Source organism: Mauremys mutica, chromosome 4 (assembly GCF_020497125.1).
Source record: "Mauremys mutica isolate MM-2020 ecotype Southern chromosome 4, ASM2049712v1, whole genome shotgun sequence".
NCBI lineage: Eukaryota > Metazoa > Chordata > Testudines > Geoemydidae > Mauremys > Mauremys mutica.
In genome coordinates, this window is record NC_059075.1 from 124,790,714 (window position 1) to 124,809,423 (window position 18,710).

The 18,710-nt window shown below is 56.6% G+C and overlaps 1 protein-coding gene across 6 annotated transcripts in view; it reads right to left on the reverse strand.

Annotated features, from left to right (window-relative positions):
- Positions 1-18,710, reverse strand: part of AMPD2 (adenosine monophosphate deaminase 2) — a 41,491-nt gene that overhangs the window by 20,601 nt on the left and 2,180 nt on the right. For 2 of the 6 annotated variants that reach the window (XM_045014236.1, XM_045014234.1), the window contains exons 1-2: positions 16,207-16,364; positions 2,763-2,893 (exon numbers count right to left, since the gene is read on the reverse strand). In XM_045014236.1, the coding sequence (XP_044870171.1) occupies positions 2,763-2,893; positions 16,207-16,285 (210 nt within the window). In that variant the 5' untranslated portion in view covers positions 16,286-16,364. Of the gene's footprint in view, positions 1-2,762; positions 2,894-8,316; positions 8,462-9,433; positions 9,452-9,585; positions 9,604-16,206; positions 16,365-18,710 lie in introns of those variants that run through there. The other 4 variants (XM_045014240.1, XM_045014239.1, XM_045014237.1 and 1 more) reach the window with 4 other exon arrangements.

Genomic DNA, 18,710 nt, shown 5'->3' on the forward strand with positions numbered 1-18,710 from the left:
CGGCCTTCAAATCATCCCCGCCCAGCACGCCGTGGCCGATCGCTGGCATGCAGCAGCGTGACGAGCTCCTCCCATCCTCAGCTGGCGCAGGGAAGCCGCCAGAGGCTTCCCAGAGGATGCCAGATTTCCCAGCAGCAGGGCAGACATGCCCCAAGGCGCGAGAAGTGAGTCCGCAAATGAGGGTGAGGGTGGGAGGAAATAGACGAGCAAGCAGAGATTGCCTGGCTCAGGGCAATGGGAACCAGCCACAGGAGAGCAGCTCAAAGCCAAGGCATGCCAGCACTGACGGAGCCTCAGTACAGGAGCCAGGGAATGAATGTCTGTCTGTTGGAAGAAGGGCCACAGGTAGCCCCTCTACCCCAAAAAGTGGCCTCTCTGGTGCGGGGCAGCATGGAGGAAGGCACCAGCTGCTGCTGCCCCTTCAGAGCCCAGGGCTGCCAATCCAGCAGGGGTCACAGGCTGGCACTAAACCTGCTCCAGCCGCTTGTTCAAAGCAGAGAGGAGTTGGTGTGGTTTGCCTGGGAGGCTCAATGGGGAGGGGGCAGGGCCTGATCAGACAGCTCTCAGCATTCCCCTCCTCCTCCCCCACAAGTGGCATGCACAGCCCAGCCGCCTCAGGCTCGGGGCTCCTGACAGGATCGTTGATCCCTCTCAATTGGATGATGATAAATCTGCCCCCGGGAGTCAAGGTGTTGCTGATCAATGGCTTTTAGCGTCCTGGCCATGAGGCGCAGGGCCCCACGGACGTGCCTCAGTGGATTCCCGGCCCAGCGTCAGAACCTGGCGGTGCGAGGGAGCGTGGTCAATGATCAATGCCACGAGAGCGCTCGCTTAGGGACACGTCTCCCCACTGAGAGCGCCCTGAGGCTGCCGCGCCATGCCCTGAGCAGAGAGAAATGCAGCTCCAGGCTGAGTCAGGCCTGCTCTGCAGGGATCTCCCTGGTGCCTCAGAAATGCTTTGGGGCAGGGAGGTGCCGGGCTCCCTGGGACACGTTCGGCCTCATCCAGAAAGGAGATGGGCAGATATTAGCTGGAGCACTAATGAGGCTCTTCCCTGAGCCTGGGCACACAGGCTGATCATTTCCATTAAAGCGTAAGGTCTCCGAGGACACATCAAAGATCAGCACAGTGTCCAAGCTGGAGCAATCCTCAGGCTGGCCAGCCAGGAGCCCGCAGGGCCGGAGCTGCTGCCTTCCCCTGCTTCCTTACTGCTCTCTTCCCCTGCCATTCCCTGGGGCAGACACTAGCACCGGAGACCCTCAGTCACAGCAACATCCACAGAGGCCAGCAGCCCCGCAGTTTGCAAACATCCCCCAAAGAGCCCTAGGTCTAACTCTCCTTCTAAACAGCCAGCTGACGTCTGCCTGCATTGGCTCCATTCAGGAGGGAGAGAGGGACAGGCTGTGAGCGCCGTCTCACACTCCGCCACCGTTTTCCAGAAGCCATTGGGGTCAAGGCAACTGTTTTGGCCAAGCCAGCATGGGGCTAGAGAGCTCTGACGTGCCCAAGGGGCTCGTACCAAACATTCCTGACAGGAGACAGGCAGAAATGTCCCAACAGCTCGTGGCTGCTGAGGAATCACCCACAGTTCTGAAAACCTGATTCGTCAGGCTGAGCCCTGGCAAACTCAATGCACCGGGACACTGGGAGACAGAGGCTGAGGGAAAGTGGGCTCCTGCTCATTCCCCTGATTTGGGGACCCCTCCCTGGCTTTGCTTTAAAGGGACTTGTAGCAGGGTGGACCCCTGCTCCTGCGCTGAAGGGGTTAAAAACAGCCCTGGGAAGGGGCTGTGGCTGGAGAAAGCAGCCTTTAGGCTGGGGCAAGAAGCCTGGGCTGATTGGGGAAAGTAGGCTCAGCTGTGGCCATGCTCCAATCAGGCCCAGCTGGCCCCTATAAGAGGCAGAGAAGCCAGAAGCCCAAAAGAGTCTCTCTCTAGCTATAGAGGGAGATGGGCCTGGTTGTAGGGGGCTAGAGCCAGGGTACCTGAGTGGACCAGGGCTGGGGAAAGGCAGAGGAGCTGGGGAGCTCTAGCCCGGAAAGCCCCAGGCTGCGGCCTAGCATTGGGCTAACAGGTACTGGGGGTTGCAGAGGGCAGCCCAGGAGTAGGCCAAGGCAGCAGGTCCAGACCCAGCCTTGCCAGTGATGAATAGGCTGATCCTGCAATCTGCCCCAGGGCATGGAGCTAGACAATGACTGGCAGTAGCCATATACTGAGGCAAGGTGGGGATAGAGGGTGGGGGTTCCCTGGGGAGGAGAGACCCTGAGAGAAAGGGGTTACTGCCAGGGGGCAGCACCCCATGTAAAAGGGCACCGGGTCCAGGGAGGGACATGGGGGCCAGAGGACAGGTGGATCAACAGCCTGCAGAGGGTGCTCCAGAGCTGAATCGAGCTAATTCCCAGAAGTGACCAGCAGGAGGCGCTGCAGGGGGTGAGTCCGGCCCATCTACAGGACTACAAATGGGAGACAGTGGGATGGAAGGGAAGGGAAAGAGAACACAAAAAGATGATGGATGGAGGTGTATAGGGATGGATAGCTAGAAGGGCCTGTAGAATGTGGTGGAATGGCTGGCTGGACCTGGAGAATAGGGTGGGATAGATGGATGGCTGGGTGGGTTGGAAGGCCTGGAGAATGGGGTGGGGTGGATGACAGAGGGATAGATGAATGGATGAGTGTGCATGGGATGGGAGAGAGAGAGGTGCAAAGGGTGGGATGGGTGGATGGATAAATAGGTGGGGAGTTTGCATGAGATGGAACAGCTACCTCAGCGATTTCCTTGTACTTGCCATCCATGGAGGTGCGCAGGTCGACAGGGAAGTGCTTCAGGCAATGCAGAGTCCCTGGCAGGGAGTGGGCAGACTGCAGTGATCGAGGCCCCAGCCCACCATGGATCTCTGTGGAAACACAGTTCAGACCAGTCAGCCAGGGAAGGGAGAGTGTGGTCTGCACGGCCCAGCGAGCAGCAGATGCCAGCCACACAAAGGGGCAGACTTTAGCCAGAGTTTAAAAAAAAAAAAAAAGGCAGGGGGGGAGAGGAGGAAAAATACACTTAACAATGGGGGGTGGGGAAAGAACCAACCCTGGAGTTAGCACAGTAGGGATCAGCGAGGAGGGTCTCTGTGTTTGTACAGCACCTGGCACAGCGGGTTCCCAGCCACAGCTCCTAAGCGCTACTATAACAATAGATAACCGACAGTGCTACAACACTGCCCGGCTCCCTTAGATCCTTTGCCTGCTATCACTGCAATCCGGTCTCCATTGGTGTAACGTGGGCTTCCATTCCCATCACCGTGGCATCTGGGCACCTTCCACATCAAATCCACAGCACCAGCAAAGCCCCTAGCAGATGTCACGGAGTCTCGGGCATGCCTCCCTATTTTGGGGTAACAGCTCGGCTGGGGTAAGGATGGGATTTTATTTCTTTGTTTCAGGGTTTGGTTTGGTTTCTTTGCTGGGGTGGATGGGGGGAGGGGAGGAGGCATTTAGGTCAATGGGAGGAGGGCAATAACAGGGGTACTACCCTTCACTTCCTTAGCTTTTTCAGTCCTCCGTGCACTTCACAGCCACTCATCGGGCGAGAAAGAGAGAGAGGGAAGTCTCATTCTCGCTTTACAGCTGGGAAAACTGAGGCACGGAGCGACTTGCTCCAGATCACGCAGCAAAGGAGAACCCAGGAGGCCTGATTCCTAGTCCCTCACTCTGACCTCCCATGTGAGGCAGCAATTCAGACATCTAAAGCATCCAGGCCGAGGTGTGTGAGTGAGCAACAAAGCACCCAGAAATATCTCAGCACATGCTGTCCCCAGCCCTGTTGTCAGAGGAGCTGGTGCTTTTCCTAAAGCCATTCCCTTCCCTCAGCAGTAAATAGCAGGATGGTTCCAGGGCACTCGATAGCTCAGAGGATTGGCAGTTCAGACACCATGGTAATAGAGGCTATATAAAAACCTAAGACAGAGGGGTAATAGGAGAAGGAGGCTCTTGCTGCAGGACTGCTGCTCCAAATCCAGTCCAGCCTGGCAGGAATGGGACAATGTTACCTTCTAATGGCTGGGTTAGTGGCCAGAATGAAATGGGTGGTGGGTCTTGGCCCAGCCCCTAGGGAGAACAGACGCCCACAGCACATTAACCAGCACTAACCGGCCCCCACACTGACAACGGTCATTTACAGGCCGCAATAGCAATCTGCACCAGGATCCCAGCATCTATTTAACCTCACAGCCTCCTCAAGCCAGTTCACCGTTGCTGCTGTCTCACAGATGGGGAGCCCGAGGCAGAGGGACGCATTTTCCAGTGCTCCGCTCCCAGTTAGGGAAACCAATACGGCTGAGTGATTCCAGAGCCCAGTGGGCACCCGGTGTACTCAGTTCCCGTGAGGGATGGGCCCTTTGGAAACCACTGGCTAGAGCAGAGAGGTGACTGGCCCAAGGTCACACAGGGACTCTGTGGCAGAGGCAGGAATAGGGCCCAGGGCCAGAGCACTGCCAAACCCACCAAACCATCTAACGTCTCCCAGAGAGGCCAGGAACTGAGCGGCGCACTGGGAGCGAACTCCCCTCTCTTCCCTACAGCTGGTCCCAGCAGGTCACAGTTTAGATGTCGTGAATGAGGAAGCTTGTCCTGTGCTGTCTATTTTGGGCCTAAGCCAGACCTTCAGCCCCCAGGGCTGTTGAGCTGGCACTGAGCTCACTGCAAGGGTCTCTGGAGAGAATGCAAGTGTAACAAGAACAACGTGGTCTCTGTTCTGCTACCCAGGAGAGGCCCGGGGAGAGAACTCTCTCCTGTCTCAGCCTGTCCAAATGAATATAAACCCAGCTGTCAGTTCTCACACCAGGGGAAAGCAAGCATAGGACCACAGAGAAACCTGAGTCTCTGTTTTGATGGGTGAACTGGCTAAAACTCCCTGGCCTTGGGATTTCCTGGGAATAGAAGTCACCTCCCTGCATCCTGGGCTGAGATAGCACAGCCACCTCTAGCTCCCACTCCACAGGCAGAGAGGGCAGTGCAGAGGAAAGCTATAAACAGTTCCAGACAGGAAGATTTTCTCACTCATCCCCCTACTCCTAATCTACAGCACTGTGTTAATTAGCCAGGTGCACCGCTGTTAGGCAGTGGGATGCTGAGCTCCATCAGCTAATGGGCTGATCTCATGGATCAAACCCTAAATTCCTTGAACATGAAAGTTCCAAACATCAGGCATGCAGCACAGAGAGAAGGAACGGATAATACTAGTGCAGCAGCAGCCAGGTGCTGGCTTCCTCACACAACTGCTGCCACTTGGAATCACATGCCCACCTGCAAAAGGCAGAAGGACTGTCACAACAGAGTAAGAAAAACAGCAGAGTCTCCCAAAGGAAAGGAATGGGAACCCCATCGCCTGAGACTGGCCAAAGCCCTACCGGAGAGGCTGTCCCAGGTTCCCCCAGGGAGCCTCCTCTTTCTTTCCAATCTCTCACTAGAGGGGCAGACACATCCTGGCCTCCGGCTGGGAGAGACGTGTATTAGTTCTTTTCCACCCTCACCTGAGAACCTGCTGGCTCCAGGCACCAGCCCAGCAAGCAGCTGCTTGGGGCAGCCAACGGTGAGGGGCGGCACGTCTGGCTCTTTGGTGGCAGGTCCCCTCAATCTCTCTCGGAGCAAAGGACCAGTCACCGAATTGCCACCGAAGACTGAAGCAGTGGCGGTAGAGCTGCAGATCGTGATCACGGCTTTTTTTTTTTCTTCTTTTTGCTGCTTGGGGCGACAAAAACTCTGGAGCCGGCCCTGCTGACTGCTGAGGTGGTTCTGCTATTCTCCCTGTGGCCAGTGAGGTGTAGGTGGCGGAAGCAGGGGAGATGAGAGAGACAGCTACTGTTCTACTCTATCCAGCCCTCAGCTGATCCACTCCAGTACCTGCCTCTGCTCAGAGCTTCCCCAAACAGCAGCACAGAATGACCCTGATTCTCCCCCTCCATAGGATTCTGAAGGACAGCCCTGGAACTGACCAACATCTTGTTAATTTCACTCTGCAGCTGGTAGGCAAAGTTCTGAGCAGGGGCAGAGAAGCTGGAGCCTTCCATCTCTGTCTGTGCATCCACATTCCACTCAAGGGGGGTTCTTTCCATAGCTAAAAGCAAAACACTCACACACACACACACACTCTCTCAATGAAAGCTTAAATTCTACAGAAGTTGGTTTCTTCTCCAAGCTCTCTGGGGAAACTCCTACTTGCTGCCGAGGCGCGGATTAATTTGATCTCCAAAGCTGCTGGGGAGCTGCTCAAAGGATGTTTAACTGCTAAACAGAGATGATGGATGGGAGGAAGTTAAGAAAAAAATCAACACAATATGCAGAAGTGTGCAGGGAGAGATGCTGCCACTGGGAAGAGATTCCCTGCCCCTGTCAAACTGAGGAATCCACACCTACAGCAGGGGGTGCTGTGCTCTAAGGGCAACATCTTTCAGATAAGAAATGAAGCTGAAATCCTGGCTGCCTGGAGCTCCATTGCCCTTCCCCCCGGCTTCTGAGTTTCAACTCTTCTTCATTTCCTGTCCTCAGCGGCTGTGTAACATTGCCCTGCACCGTGAAACAGCTGCTGTGAGGCACCCAAGAAATGGCTGCATTGCAGCACCACGGGGGACAGGGAGCAATTCTTGTGTATACTGCGTGTCAAGTGCTGTGGGGTCCTTGGGGATGGAAGGTGCTGCTATTAGCATGCAGGCAGTAGCCAGCGTCCCCCTTGGCTACCGGCTCAGTGTGTCGCGCTCCGAAGCCAGGGACACTTCCTACCCCTCTTAACTATCCAGTGGGTTTTGAAACCACTGCACTCATTTAGCAAGTCTGGGTGGGAAGACAAGGACTGGTTTAATCCCTTTGAAGTTACTCACCTCCTGAGATCACCGCTCTGGATATAAGTCAGGTGTCATTGGGAAACTAGGCTCTCTCATGCCAAAAAGCTGAGCCCTTAGACGCATTAACCCCTTTGTGTCTGGACTCTGCTTCATAGCAAGGTTATTACTCAATGGGGGTGTATTTGCTGCATGGGGCAGCCCTGGAGATGCCCATTTGGGGCTGCTGAAGGGGTTAAATCAGACCTCCAACCCAGAGTGCTCCCTGGCTGAATGCTGGCCGGGGTGGGTGAGGGGTGTTTGCAAAGGACCCTCTGGAGCTCCCCTCTCAGGCCCCATGGCCAAGCCCTGGCACTGGCTGAAAGGAAAAGCTCCTTTTCCAGCTGTCAATGGCCTCACATGTCTCCTAATGGTCTCCATGCACCGCGCACACCATCAATTCATTAGGTGAAGCAGTTGATGCTGGGCAGCCACAGTGAGGCCAGCCCCAAGGACAGGGTTCGGCTAATCCAAGCCAATGAGGGCCAGGCTCTCCAGACCCCCAGCAACCCCTGGTTCTGCCTCCCAGGGCAATGGCACGTGGACAGTGCCTGCGTCGGGATGAGCGCCCACTTGGGAAGCCCAGCGAGAGCAAATGTGTCGTTAGCTAATGAGTGTGCCACCGGGCCAGGTAGGGGCTGCAGCTCAGCGAGCCTCCAGGCAAGGGCCTCCAGTTCCACCTGGACTCCTTCAAATCACCACCATCAGTCTTTGGGGATCCCAAATCCTAGTGTGGCCACCTCGCCCGGGAGGCCCTGCAGTGCTGCAGCAGAGCCTAAGCTGTCTCAGCAGCCCAAACTCCTTCCCCGCACCATGGCTCCAAACACTCCTGAATGCCCCTGCACTGCTCCCTCTTCCCTGAGCCAGTCCTGCCCTCTGCAGCTGCATCTCCCCACCCGCGCTCCCCTCTCCCGACCTTCATCTGGGGGCAGGGGGTGAGAGGAGCTGCCTTTGCTGAGCACCTCCAGGGTCCTTTGGCCCTCATGGCTGCAGGGTGCAGGCCTCCCTCAGCCCAGACCTGCTCCATGCAAGAAGTGCCCCTGACTTCCAGCAGCCAGTGCTGCTGGGTCTGTCAGCTGCTGTCTGCTCCACAACTTGGTAAGAACGGGCTGCCCCCACCACCCTCCAAAAATAATTGTCCAGCTCCAGAAGCCTGACACCACCCATGCAATGGCACAGAACAGAGCCTCTCCCCCATATGGGACTTACTGCCCCTGCAAATACCCCACTCCTAGACCCCAGCCCCCCTTTGCCAATATTGCTGGGTCTGCTAGAAGGGTTTCCTCCCCAGCATCCACGGCACAGTGCCCCCGCAGGGCTTCATCTCCCATTCCTCCTCACACCTGGTACCCCCCAAAACCTGCAGGCTCCTCTGCTCAGACACAACCCAGAGCTGCGACATCAGGGCCTCTCTGAGCCACTGCTTCCCAACAGAGCATCCCATCATCTCCTACCTGAGCACGGCTCACAGGGGACAGCCCCCGGGGGGCCGATCAGGCGCGGCTGCAGCAAGCGAGCAGCCTTGACCAGACGAGGGGCGATAGGCTGGACACGGCTCTGGCCGTGGCTGCTGCCGGCGTTTCACAGCCTCCTCCGTGCAGCTGCAATCCCACAGGATTCCAGCTCTGAAGCCGGCTTGGGCTGTACCAACCGTAGCCACGCGCCGGGGGGCGGAGATCAGAAATATTTCAGCCCCGTACAAGAGGCAGACAAAGCCCTGAGACATCATCTCCCGAAGCACTAGGTCACAAACTGGGCACAGAGCCAGCACATGGGGCCCGGCTCGCCCACAAGGTAGCATCAATGCCCAAGGAGCCCTCCTGCCAGCGCCAAGGTTGCTGCCCTGAGCCCACGGCACCAGCTCAGCCCATCTATTGCCAGCCCAGCAGCACCCAGCACTGGAGCATCTGGCTCAGCCTGTGTGGCTCTGCATCCCGATTTGGCCAAGGCTACCCAGGCGGGAGGGCTGGGCCAGGCCTTGACCAGAACCAGGCCTGGCGCACAAGAACATGCTACTCCAGTGCAGACTCACATGCCGGCCTGAGCATCCCTCTTCCAGTGGTGGGTGTGCAACTCACAGCATGATCTGACTCCCAAACCCTATCCTGTAGCCAGAGCAAAGAGCCAGGAGTCCTGGTTCCCAGCCCCCCACCATTAGACTCCACTCCCCTCCCAAGTCAGAAGAAGGCAAAGTCTGACCTCACTGGCTCCCCCAAGCCCCTGGGGGCTTGGAGTTACTGAGGGAAGTGGTGGACAAGCCAAGAGCAGGGCTAGGGTGAGGAGGGGAGATTAAATCTCACTCTGTTTGTGTGGTTTAACGCTCTCCTTGCAGGGCTGAGGCCCAGCAGCTGAAGGGGGTGGGGGCTACTGCTAGGTGAGGCTGGCCAGCAGGGCTGGCTCTTGGTGCTGCAGCCCTGGATCGATGAGACACTCACACTGACCTAGAAGGAGCAGCTGCTTCCTCCCTCCCTGTGGAGGGAATGGATGTGCCCAGCCGCACTCCCCGTCCCTGAGATGGAAAGCTACAGAGCAGCTAGTGACAGGCCTTTCATTACACAGCTCTGTGCTCACCCACAGCCGGGCTGGACTCCAGCCTAGGGCAGCATCTTCCCTCCCGGATGGCGAGAGGGAGGCCTCAGGGGCACCCCGATGATACAGCACCCCACCACTGCCTGCTCCCAGCACCTGGCAACAGCTCCTAAACTGGCTGGACCCCCCCACACCTGTTACAGCCAGGGACGAACGGAGGCTCAGCTTGGGGGGTGCTGAGCACCTGGACTTCAGCTGATGGGAGTCTCAGGTGCTCAGCATTTGGCTCTAATTTAGCATCTATTGGGCCAAGCAGGGGGCAAGGGATTGGTGAGACCTGGCTGGGCTGGGATCAGATGATCCACCCAATATCCAGGGTAAGTAAATATCAGGACAGATTCACCCCTTCGCTCTCCGCACCCTGAGTGGGGTCTGAATGCCCTAGATCAGGCTGCACTTGGCCTCAAACCTTTAGGTTTGTCCCTCAAGCATGCCACTGTTGCTTATTAACAAGACAGTGGGGAGGGGAGGCAGCCAGGGCTGGGAGAGTGGGAGACAGCAGCCATGCCAAGATACTGCCCTCAGGTCAGGGGACCTGGCACCCCTGACAATGACATCATCAAAATGACATCATCATTTTGTGCAAAAAGATGCTATTAAAATAATACTCTGCCCTTCTCTTAACTACTGCAAGGCTTTCACACAGCTTCATAAACATTCATTCATTGCAGTCCTCACTGGGAGGTAGGCAAGTCACTGAACACATGGGGAAACTGAGGCACACGTGCCAGAGAGAATGGGCAGCCCTGAGGAAGCACCAGCTGGGACAACCCCAGGCCCAGCACCTGTGAGGTGAGATTAGTGCCTCACATCCTGGCAAACAAGTCTGGCCATCGGCATTGGGGTGCAAGAAATGAGTCATAGATGGGAGTTCCCCCTCCCCACCCTGGACACCACGCCCCAGCTTTAGCCATAGCTTCACAGAACAAACACAGGTCTGGGGGGACCCTGTTGCTGGAAGCGGGTGGCAGCCACTGCTAACACAGCTTCCCCAATGTATTTGGAGTGCCCAGCTGGGGACACCATAAAGGGCCCAGGTGTCCCAGGGAGTGAGCGCTGGAGTTGCAGGTGTTCAGCTTTTGTCACAATCGGGCCCTTTTCCGGTGACTGCAGTTGGGCTCCCAGCTCCTGAGGCCCTCCAGACCCAGCACCGCCGTTTGGAGCCCTGGCTGGGACTGGGTCGCTGCAATTGTGGCCTCGGCTCTGCTCCCAGATGGCTGGTTTATTTCCTACTCCATGCAGGGGATTAAAGACAACAGCTTCTGTCCCCGGAGACGGAACAGGCTGGCGCTGAGGAGCAGCCTGCCTGGAGCCTAGCTGCGGGGGCACAGCGCACCACCAGCAAAGGGGTGCACCACAAATCCTACGCCTCTCTGCTGCACCAGGAGCCTTCAGTCGCCAGCTCCTCCCTCTCGCTCCAGCCTACAGCTGAACCCTGCTCCCATTCTGACCCTGTTAGCGTCCCCGAGCCAAACCCGTCTCCTTATGAGAGTCACCTTGGGGCACCCTCCAAGCCCTCCTTTCCAGGAGAGTTCCCCTGATGGGAGACGCCCACTCTCCCTCCCCACCCCAGTCCCCCTGCACTAGTCCCCTCTTCCTCTCTCAGCAGATTCTTCTGCTGGCCTCTGGGCCCAGCCGGGAGGGGCCTCAAGCTCAGGAGCGGCTGCTTGCAGCACACACGCAAATCCTCCCCTGTGAAAGAGCATGGGGAAGGAGTCCCCTTATGCAACCTGGCTGCAACCTCTTGATACAGCCCCTTGCACAAGGTCAGGTTCCTCAAACGCTGCTCTGCAGTGCTCTGGCTCAGGGAGGGCTGTGCAGAGAGTCAGAATTATCCCCTTCCTGCCTCCTATCCATGCTACAGTTGACACTGTGCTAGCAACAAACAGGAAGTCTCCATGTATATTTTACCTTTCTATAGGGTCTTTCAGCCAGTGGTCCCACAGCCCTTTACAAAGATGCGCCAGTGTAGCCATCCCCATGGCACAGACAGGGAAACTGGAGCCCAGAGGAGGGACGTGACTTGCTCAACATCCCACCTTGCCTCAGATAAGGGCTAGAGGGAGCAGGGGGGCAGCTGTGAACCATTGTAGCTTTCACAGCTGGGGGTGGGGAGAATATCCAATAATCCCCCCAATCCTAAAAGAACTAAAATCTAGTCCCCTTTCAGGCGCTGTCAGCCATTGCCCTTAATACTTCTGCTGGCAGCCAGGGCTGTAGCTGCATTTCTACAGTCCAAATCCTACACAGCTAATTACCCCTCCCCTTCCCCTTCCATCCCACTGGGTGGCTAGGCCATAGGAAAAAGAAGAAGGAGTCTTTGTGGCATCTTAGAGACTAACACATTTATTTGAGCATAAGCTTTCATGAGCTAAAACCCACTTCATCTGATGAAGTGGGTTTTAGCCCACAAAAGCTTATGCTCAAATAAATGTGTTAGTCTCTAGGGTGCCACAAGGACTCCTCATTCTTTTTGCTGCTACACTAACACAGCTACCACTCTGAAACCTAGGCCATAGGAGACTATCCTGGAGCAGGGAAGCCTGAGGGGGTCTTTTCCAGCCCTAGAGTCAGTGGAAAAGCACTGGCCAAGTTAATGGCTGCAAGCAAAAGTGAAGAGTGATTATTAAACTTTCACTGCCCACTTCACAAACAAACCAGGACCTGACCCCAGGTCTTAATGTTCTGTCTCCCTTTGGCAGCATTGCAAGTGACATTGTCAGATAGACTTTTTTTTTCCCTCTCATTTTCAAATTGTTTTCTTCCTCAATGACATCAGCACTGGGAGGTAGGCAAGTCACTGAACACATGGAGAAACTGAGGCACAGATGAGCGACTTGCCCAGTCACACCACAAGCCAGTGACAGAGCCGGGAGTCCTGGATTCCAGTTCCTTGTTACTAACTGTTGGGCTGCACTGCCTACGTAGCTACTAACATGCCCTCCTGACAGGGAGAAACACCTTCTAACACAGAAGCGTAGCAATAGGCCAATCAAGTTAAAAGGCTTATTGTACCAGAGCAAGTTCACCACAGGTCCTTCAGTAGGGTCCCCATGCACCATGTGTGTAAGATATGAGATTTCCCCACAGGCTGATCTGGGAGAGCTGGAATTGCCTGTGATGGGTTTCTGGGACACTTTAAAGCATCACACAGCATTCAGGTATCACAGGATGTGACTAGCCCACACCCTATCCACTAGTAGTCACAAGACCATCTGCCCAATTATTCCCACTTCCCTTGTGCCATAATTTACACCAGTGCAACACAAGTGTGAATCAGAACAGTCATGTTCTACACCCGGTGTCTGCATGAGCTGTAGGGTGACCAAGAATCAGGTCCCTGGGTTCAACTCCTGGCCATGCTCCAAACTACCTGTGTGTCTCAGGATGAATCGCTTCCCTGTGCCTCAGTTTACCTACCAGGAAAACAAGGGGACCGTGCTACTTGCCTACTATTTGCATAGTGCTTTGAGATCTGCGGCTGAGAAGTGGATAAGTGCTAAGCATTCTTATGGCTACGGGATCCAAGTCCCAGAAACTCCGTGATGTCTTCTCATCGGGGCTTCCCATCGGCACCTTTAACCCAAGCTGGCGAGCAGGTAGCTGTGATATTAGCATGCTCCTGCTCTCAGAAGCCCACGCTTTCTAGAGCGCTGGCAGCATCTGATTAACAGTTCCTGGAATAATTACCATCCAGCGGGGTTCGCTTACTGGGAATGCGGCAAAGAATTCTCTACTAATCCAGGCTGTGTCAGTAACCAATGGCCTTAACCCTTCGTAAAATGCCTTTGCGTAAGGCATTGTACAGATCGAAGGGCAGTCATTGTCCTAGGGCGAGGGTTGGCATCTCTGACCAGTGGGCAACAGTGCAGCTCCCATCCCCCCATACCTGGCCCCTCTCATGTACTCCCTCCTGCATCTTCCCCCACCCCACCCTGTCTCAGATCTCATGCTGGGAAGCAGCAGTGGCAGTGAAGGGAGGGGAGGTGGATGGAATCTGGCAAGGAGCAATGCTTGCCAGAGACTGCAGTATGGCAGGTGGGTGGCAGGAAAGGGATCTCAGGGGAGCACAGGGAGGAAGCAGGACAAGGAGAGGCTCGGCTTGGAGGTGGGGGAGGGTCAGATTTAAGGTCCTGAAGGGTGAATTGGCCCAAGTCGCCCATATTTAAGAACAACCACAAATGTGGGGCTAGACCCCACCATCTGCTCAGCAGAAACCAGTAGGCTCCCTGGGCCCTGGCTGCACAGGCCCTGCTCAAACCCACACTTCCCCCAGGCTGGGGTGGGCGTAGGGGCAGAGTCCAGGCAGCAGGTGACACAGCTCTGCTGCTATGTCCTTGGGGAGCAGGGGCCACAGATCCAGCCAGCAATGCACGGGAACAAACAGCACCTGGGTACTGACTCTCCGGGAACCTGCCGGCAAATATCAAATGGGTGCCCCAAGGACCTGGGTCAGCGATCAGCCCTCACCCCATCTTCTCAGTTACCCTGGAGCCCATGTTACTTCTCCCCAAGCCCAGCATCCCTAGGCTGCAGGTCTCAGCTTCACACCGAGGTGTAGCCAAGCTGGAATCCCCTCTAGGATGTGTCTACACTGCAATTGGACACTCGCAACTGGCCTGTGCCAGCTGACTCCCAGCTCACAAGGTTCAGGCTAAAGGGCTGTTTAACTGTAGTGTAGACACAGGACCACTTCACAGGGTTCTAGAGCCTGGGCTCCAGCCCAAGCCTGAACATCTACAACCCAGCAAGCCCGAGTCTGCTGCCTGTCTGCAGGATGCCTCCCACAGCCCATGGGACTCGCAGCACCCACCTCAGCTGTCTGCATGAGGCAAAGTGTGTCTTTGGCAGTAGGCTCTCAGCAGCGTGAGCAGTGCCCTGTCAATACCAGCTCTGACTCCCAGGACCAGCTGCATCACACAGAGATGCTGATTTCACCACCTTCCTCATCTCACACCCTAGAGGGATGGTGCAACCCAGTGACTCTTCCTCTGCTGGAATCCTGTCTGCCCTGACCTCCTCCTCCTCTAGTCAGCCTCTCCACTCCCTTGGCCCAGGTGGCTCTGCCTTGCGGGAGCCGTGTGGGTTCTGTAACCTGCCCTCCCCATGCGAAGGAGCGCACAGCGGGGAATGCAGTGACATGCCTCACCAAGCACTGTTGGGCTAGGGCTGGCCAGGCAGGTTACTAAGGAGGCTGCTACCCATTTCAGGAATTATAATTGCAGGCAAGAAAAAACAAGATATTGAGCCACATGCAGAATTGCACACCCTTTATCCCCATGTGTCCAGGGCACACAGCACATCCTCTCACACAGACACACAGACACACACACGTTAGCATCAGGGTGTCCATCCGACACAGCCACACAAATACACACTCCCCCAAGTACACAGCATGCTTATCAGTGTCAGCTGGGCTTCTAGGCTCTATGGTAACACAGATGATAAATAAATGAATAAGAATAATGTGTCCATGCAACACAGCTCCATGAGTGCACAACACAACACCCACACGCAGATTAGCTAGGTGCATTATGGGCTTTTCCCTCCCTGCCTGCCTCTGACATATCAGGGTACCAGCTGCTTAGGCGCTCAGATACCATGGTGCCCAAGACTAATATAGGACAGTGAATAGATGGCACAATGGCCAGATCCAGTATTAAGCGGAATTCCATCTAACCTAGTATGGCATTCGCTGTGGGGCACATGCAGCCACACCCGACGAGCCAGGTGCACAGCACCCCCAAAGGTGTCAGAGACCCACCCAACATTCTCAGCCCCCCTAGGGGTCAAGTTTTGAAGTCTGTGCTTAAGTGGCATGATTCTCACACCGCAAGATACAAGCATCCCCCATTGACTAGAACAGGCATCACTAGTATCCTGTGGCCAGAGAACAGGGCCCCGGATTACCTGGCCTGCAGAGCTAACATCAAAGCCAGTGACCAGGTCCCCCAAGGCTTGGCATCTCTGCAGCAACCTGCCTTTGCATGCTCCACTAAAATACAGTGGAGGGAGAATATTGTGCGGCCTTCAAAGGAGGTGGCGGCTGTTTTCCTAGCCTGGGAGAGGACCCCAAATTTTGATTTGGTCCATGCATTCTGTGCCCACTGATCCATGCCCCCCTCCCCACCAGCTAGGGCACACAGGGACATAACAACATGTGGCTCTTCCACAGCAGCTTTCAGCCCGGGATCTCAAAGCACTCGCTGAAGGCAGGCGAGGTGCATCACCCCCATTTCACAAATGGGGAAACAGCCACTAACTCATTGGGGGTGGCTCAAAGCTAGGAAGGGAAAGAACTGAGGCATCCCAGCTCTAACCATGACAACACACTCCTGCCCAGAGCCAGGCAGGGAACCCAGGCCCCCCCGGCCCCCTGCTCTAACCACTAAAACCACTGCCTCCTCCTGCTCGCTCCCCCCGCATGCGGTGCCACACGTCCATGGTACACACTCGCGTGCAGAGCTCCCGGCCTCACACTCGCGTGCAAGGCGGGGTGCGGGGGTCCCCTTTTCCTCCCCCCAGCCCGATCCATCCCTTGCCTTTGCCACCGCTGCTCCCCTCCCCGCAGCAGCGCCCCCAGCCAGACGCCCGCGATCACCAGCATCCCGCGCAGCGGCGCCGCCTGGGCCCACATGGCCACGAGGGGAACCAGCAAACCCCCCCCCCCTCAGTCCGCCCGTCCCCGGGGGGGGGGGGCCGCGCGGAACAAAGGCAGCGCCACCCGCGGGTGTGGGGGCCCGGCCGGCGCTCACCTGCGGCGCCTGGGCCCTGCAGGCTGCCCCGCTTCTGGAAGGGGTGCTTGCCCCGGGGGGCCGCGGCGCCCGCTGACATTTCGCTTCCGTGCGCGGCCGGGGACTCGCAGCGAAGGAGCCGGCGGCGGCCGGGGGCTCTTCCTGCAGCAGCGTCCCAGAGCTTGCGCGGCCCGCTCGGCCCCTCCCCTGGTTGATGATTGATGCAGCGAGCTCGGGGCTGGACCGAAGTCCCTGGCTGCCCGCCCTGGTGGCAAACCCGCGCGCCTCAGGCCCCGGGGACCGAGAAGGGGCGACCCCCTGCTCCCAGGCGAAGGGGCGGGGAGGTGCATGGGCTGGAGCAATGCATGGATAGAAATGGGGGGCACTGGTGCTGGAACTAGGGGTGCTGATGTAGTAATAACAGACACCAAATACAGGGTTTCCATTAGCAGCACCCTTGGGGGGCTCCCCCCAGCTTCCTCAACCAGGCCTGTCTAATCACAGCTGTTTCCAGACCCGCTGAGGCCAGGGGTCCCTGTAGCCCAATTTCCAGTCTTTGCCAGAGGCCAGGGCCAGCAGCTTCAGAGGAGGGAAGAAAGAACTCTGCAAGAGGCAGTTATGGACTATAGGGCACAAGATGGGGCAGACAGACAGAGCTGCCCCCCACCCCACCCTGGTGCCTGCCCCCCTCCACAAACACATGCCTCAGGGGTGTATCTGTGCCCACAGTGGCACTTACAGGCAGATCTACCCTCTCACCCCTGCATTTAGACAGGGATTGGAGAGGAGAGGAGCAATCCAGGCCCCCCTGTCAGGGGTCTCCCCACAGAACAGGCACCGGGTGATGATCCCATGCTGTGCTTTCCTCTGCGCTTTCCAACCAGGGCCGGCTCCAGGCACCAGCTTAGCAAGCAGGTGCTTGGGGCGGCCACTCTGGAGAGTATCAGAGGGGTAGCCGTGTTAGTCTGGTTCTGTAGAAGCAGCAAAGAATCCTGTGGCACCTTATAGACTAACAGACGTTTTGCATCCGAAGAAGTGGGTATTCACCCACGAAAGCTCATGCTGCAAAACGTCTGTTAGTCTATAAGGTGCCACAGGATTCTTTGCTGCTTTCACTCTGGAGAGGGGCGGCACCTCCAGGTATTTGGTGGCAATTCGGTGGAGGGTCCCCGCTGAATTGCCACAGATCGGGATCGCAATCAGGGCTTCTTTTTTTTGGGCGCGGGGGGGCTGCTTGGGGCGGCAAAATCCCTGGAGCCGGCCCTGTTTCCAACCCACCCTGCTAGGCTCCGTTCCCTGGGGAAGCAGAGAGGTCACATGCAGCAGTACATCGGTATCAGAGCCAAAATCAGAACCCAGTTGTCCTGCCACCTCCACCCCCTGCGCTAACCACAGAGTCGTACTCTCATCCTGATCAGCAACACAGGCAAAGATTTACACTGCTTTATGTTCTACTTTCCCCCAAACAGTATTTTCAGAAGGCGTCAGCCCTGTCCCACACATTCTGCTCCGAGCAGTGCTAGAAGAAGAGCCATGAAAAGGGGATCCACTGTGGAATAGAAACAGCACAGCTGGGACAGGTCCTCCCCACCTGCATCATCATCAATAAAACTACTCTGGAAAAGGAAGCATCGCCTAGTAGAGAGAGCACTGGACTAGGAGTTCTATTGCTGACTCTGCTGCTAGGTGACCTTGGGCAACATTTCACCAATTTCTGCTTCAGCTCCCCCCCACCCTTAGCCTTTCATATCTATTTAGACCAGAGGTCCCCCAAGTGGCACACTCCCCTAAGGGGGTACAGAGAAAAGTCTGGGGGAGTGCAGCAGGACCCGGGCCAGCCCCCACAAGGGTAGGGGGGGAGTGCCATCCATCCCTTCTCCACCCCCAGCTGTGCTCCAGTCCCGCTCACAGCTGCATCCCCAGCCTCAGTGCTGCTCCATTAATGGCCCTGCACCAGCCCCGAGCCTCACCGCTGGCCAAAGGCCCCCACCGCAGCCCAGCTGCAGCTCCACCCCCAGCCGCGGCCCCGCTCCAGCCCTAGACCCACCCCCCAGCTGCAGCCCCCTTCCCTCTGTCTGAGTGGATGTGGACAGGGGTAAGGGGGGGATCCTTAAAAGTTTGGGGACCACTGATTTAGACTGTCGGCTCTTTGGGGCAAGGACTGTCTGGTGCTGCGTGTGTGCTGCACCTGGCACCACCTGTGACACAGACATGCCCAGGCAGATATATTACCCTGGGTCTGACCATCCTCTCGCTATTTCACTGAAGGGGATCGGGTGCCGAGCACTAGCTGATTTCTGGGTTATTGCAGGATGTTTGTATGGGAGGGAGTTTTAGAGCATGTAACCTGCAGGGTGCTGGGTTTCAGGCCTGTTGAAATGACACTTGTCACCTGAGCTGAGGTGGGTCTCAGGGCAAACGCAATCAACACTGAGAACAATGGACATCAGGGGAGCCAGCCCTGTGTTTACTGTCTGGACCAGGTGCAAGCTTGAAGCTTTACAGAAACAAAAGAACCCCAAGAA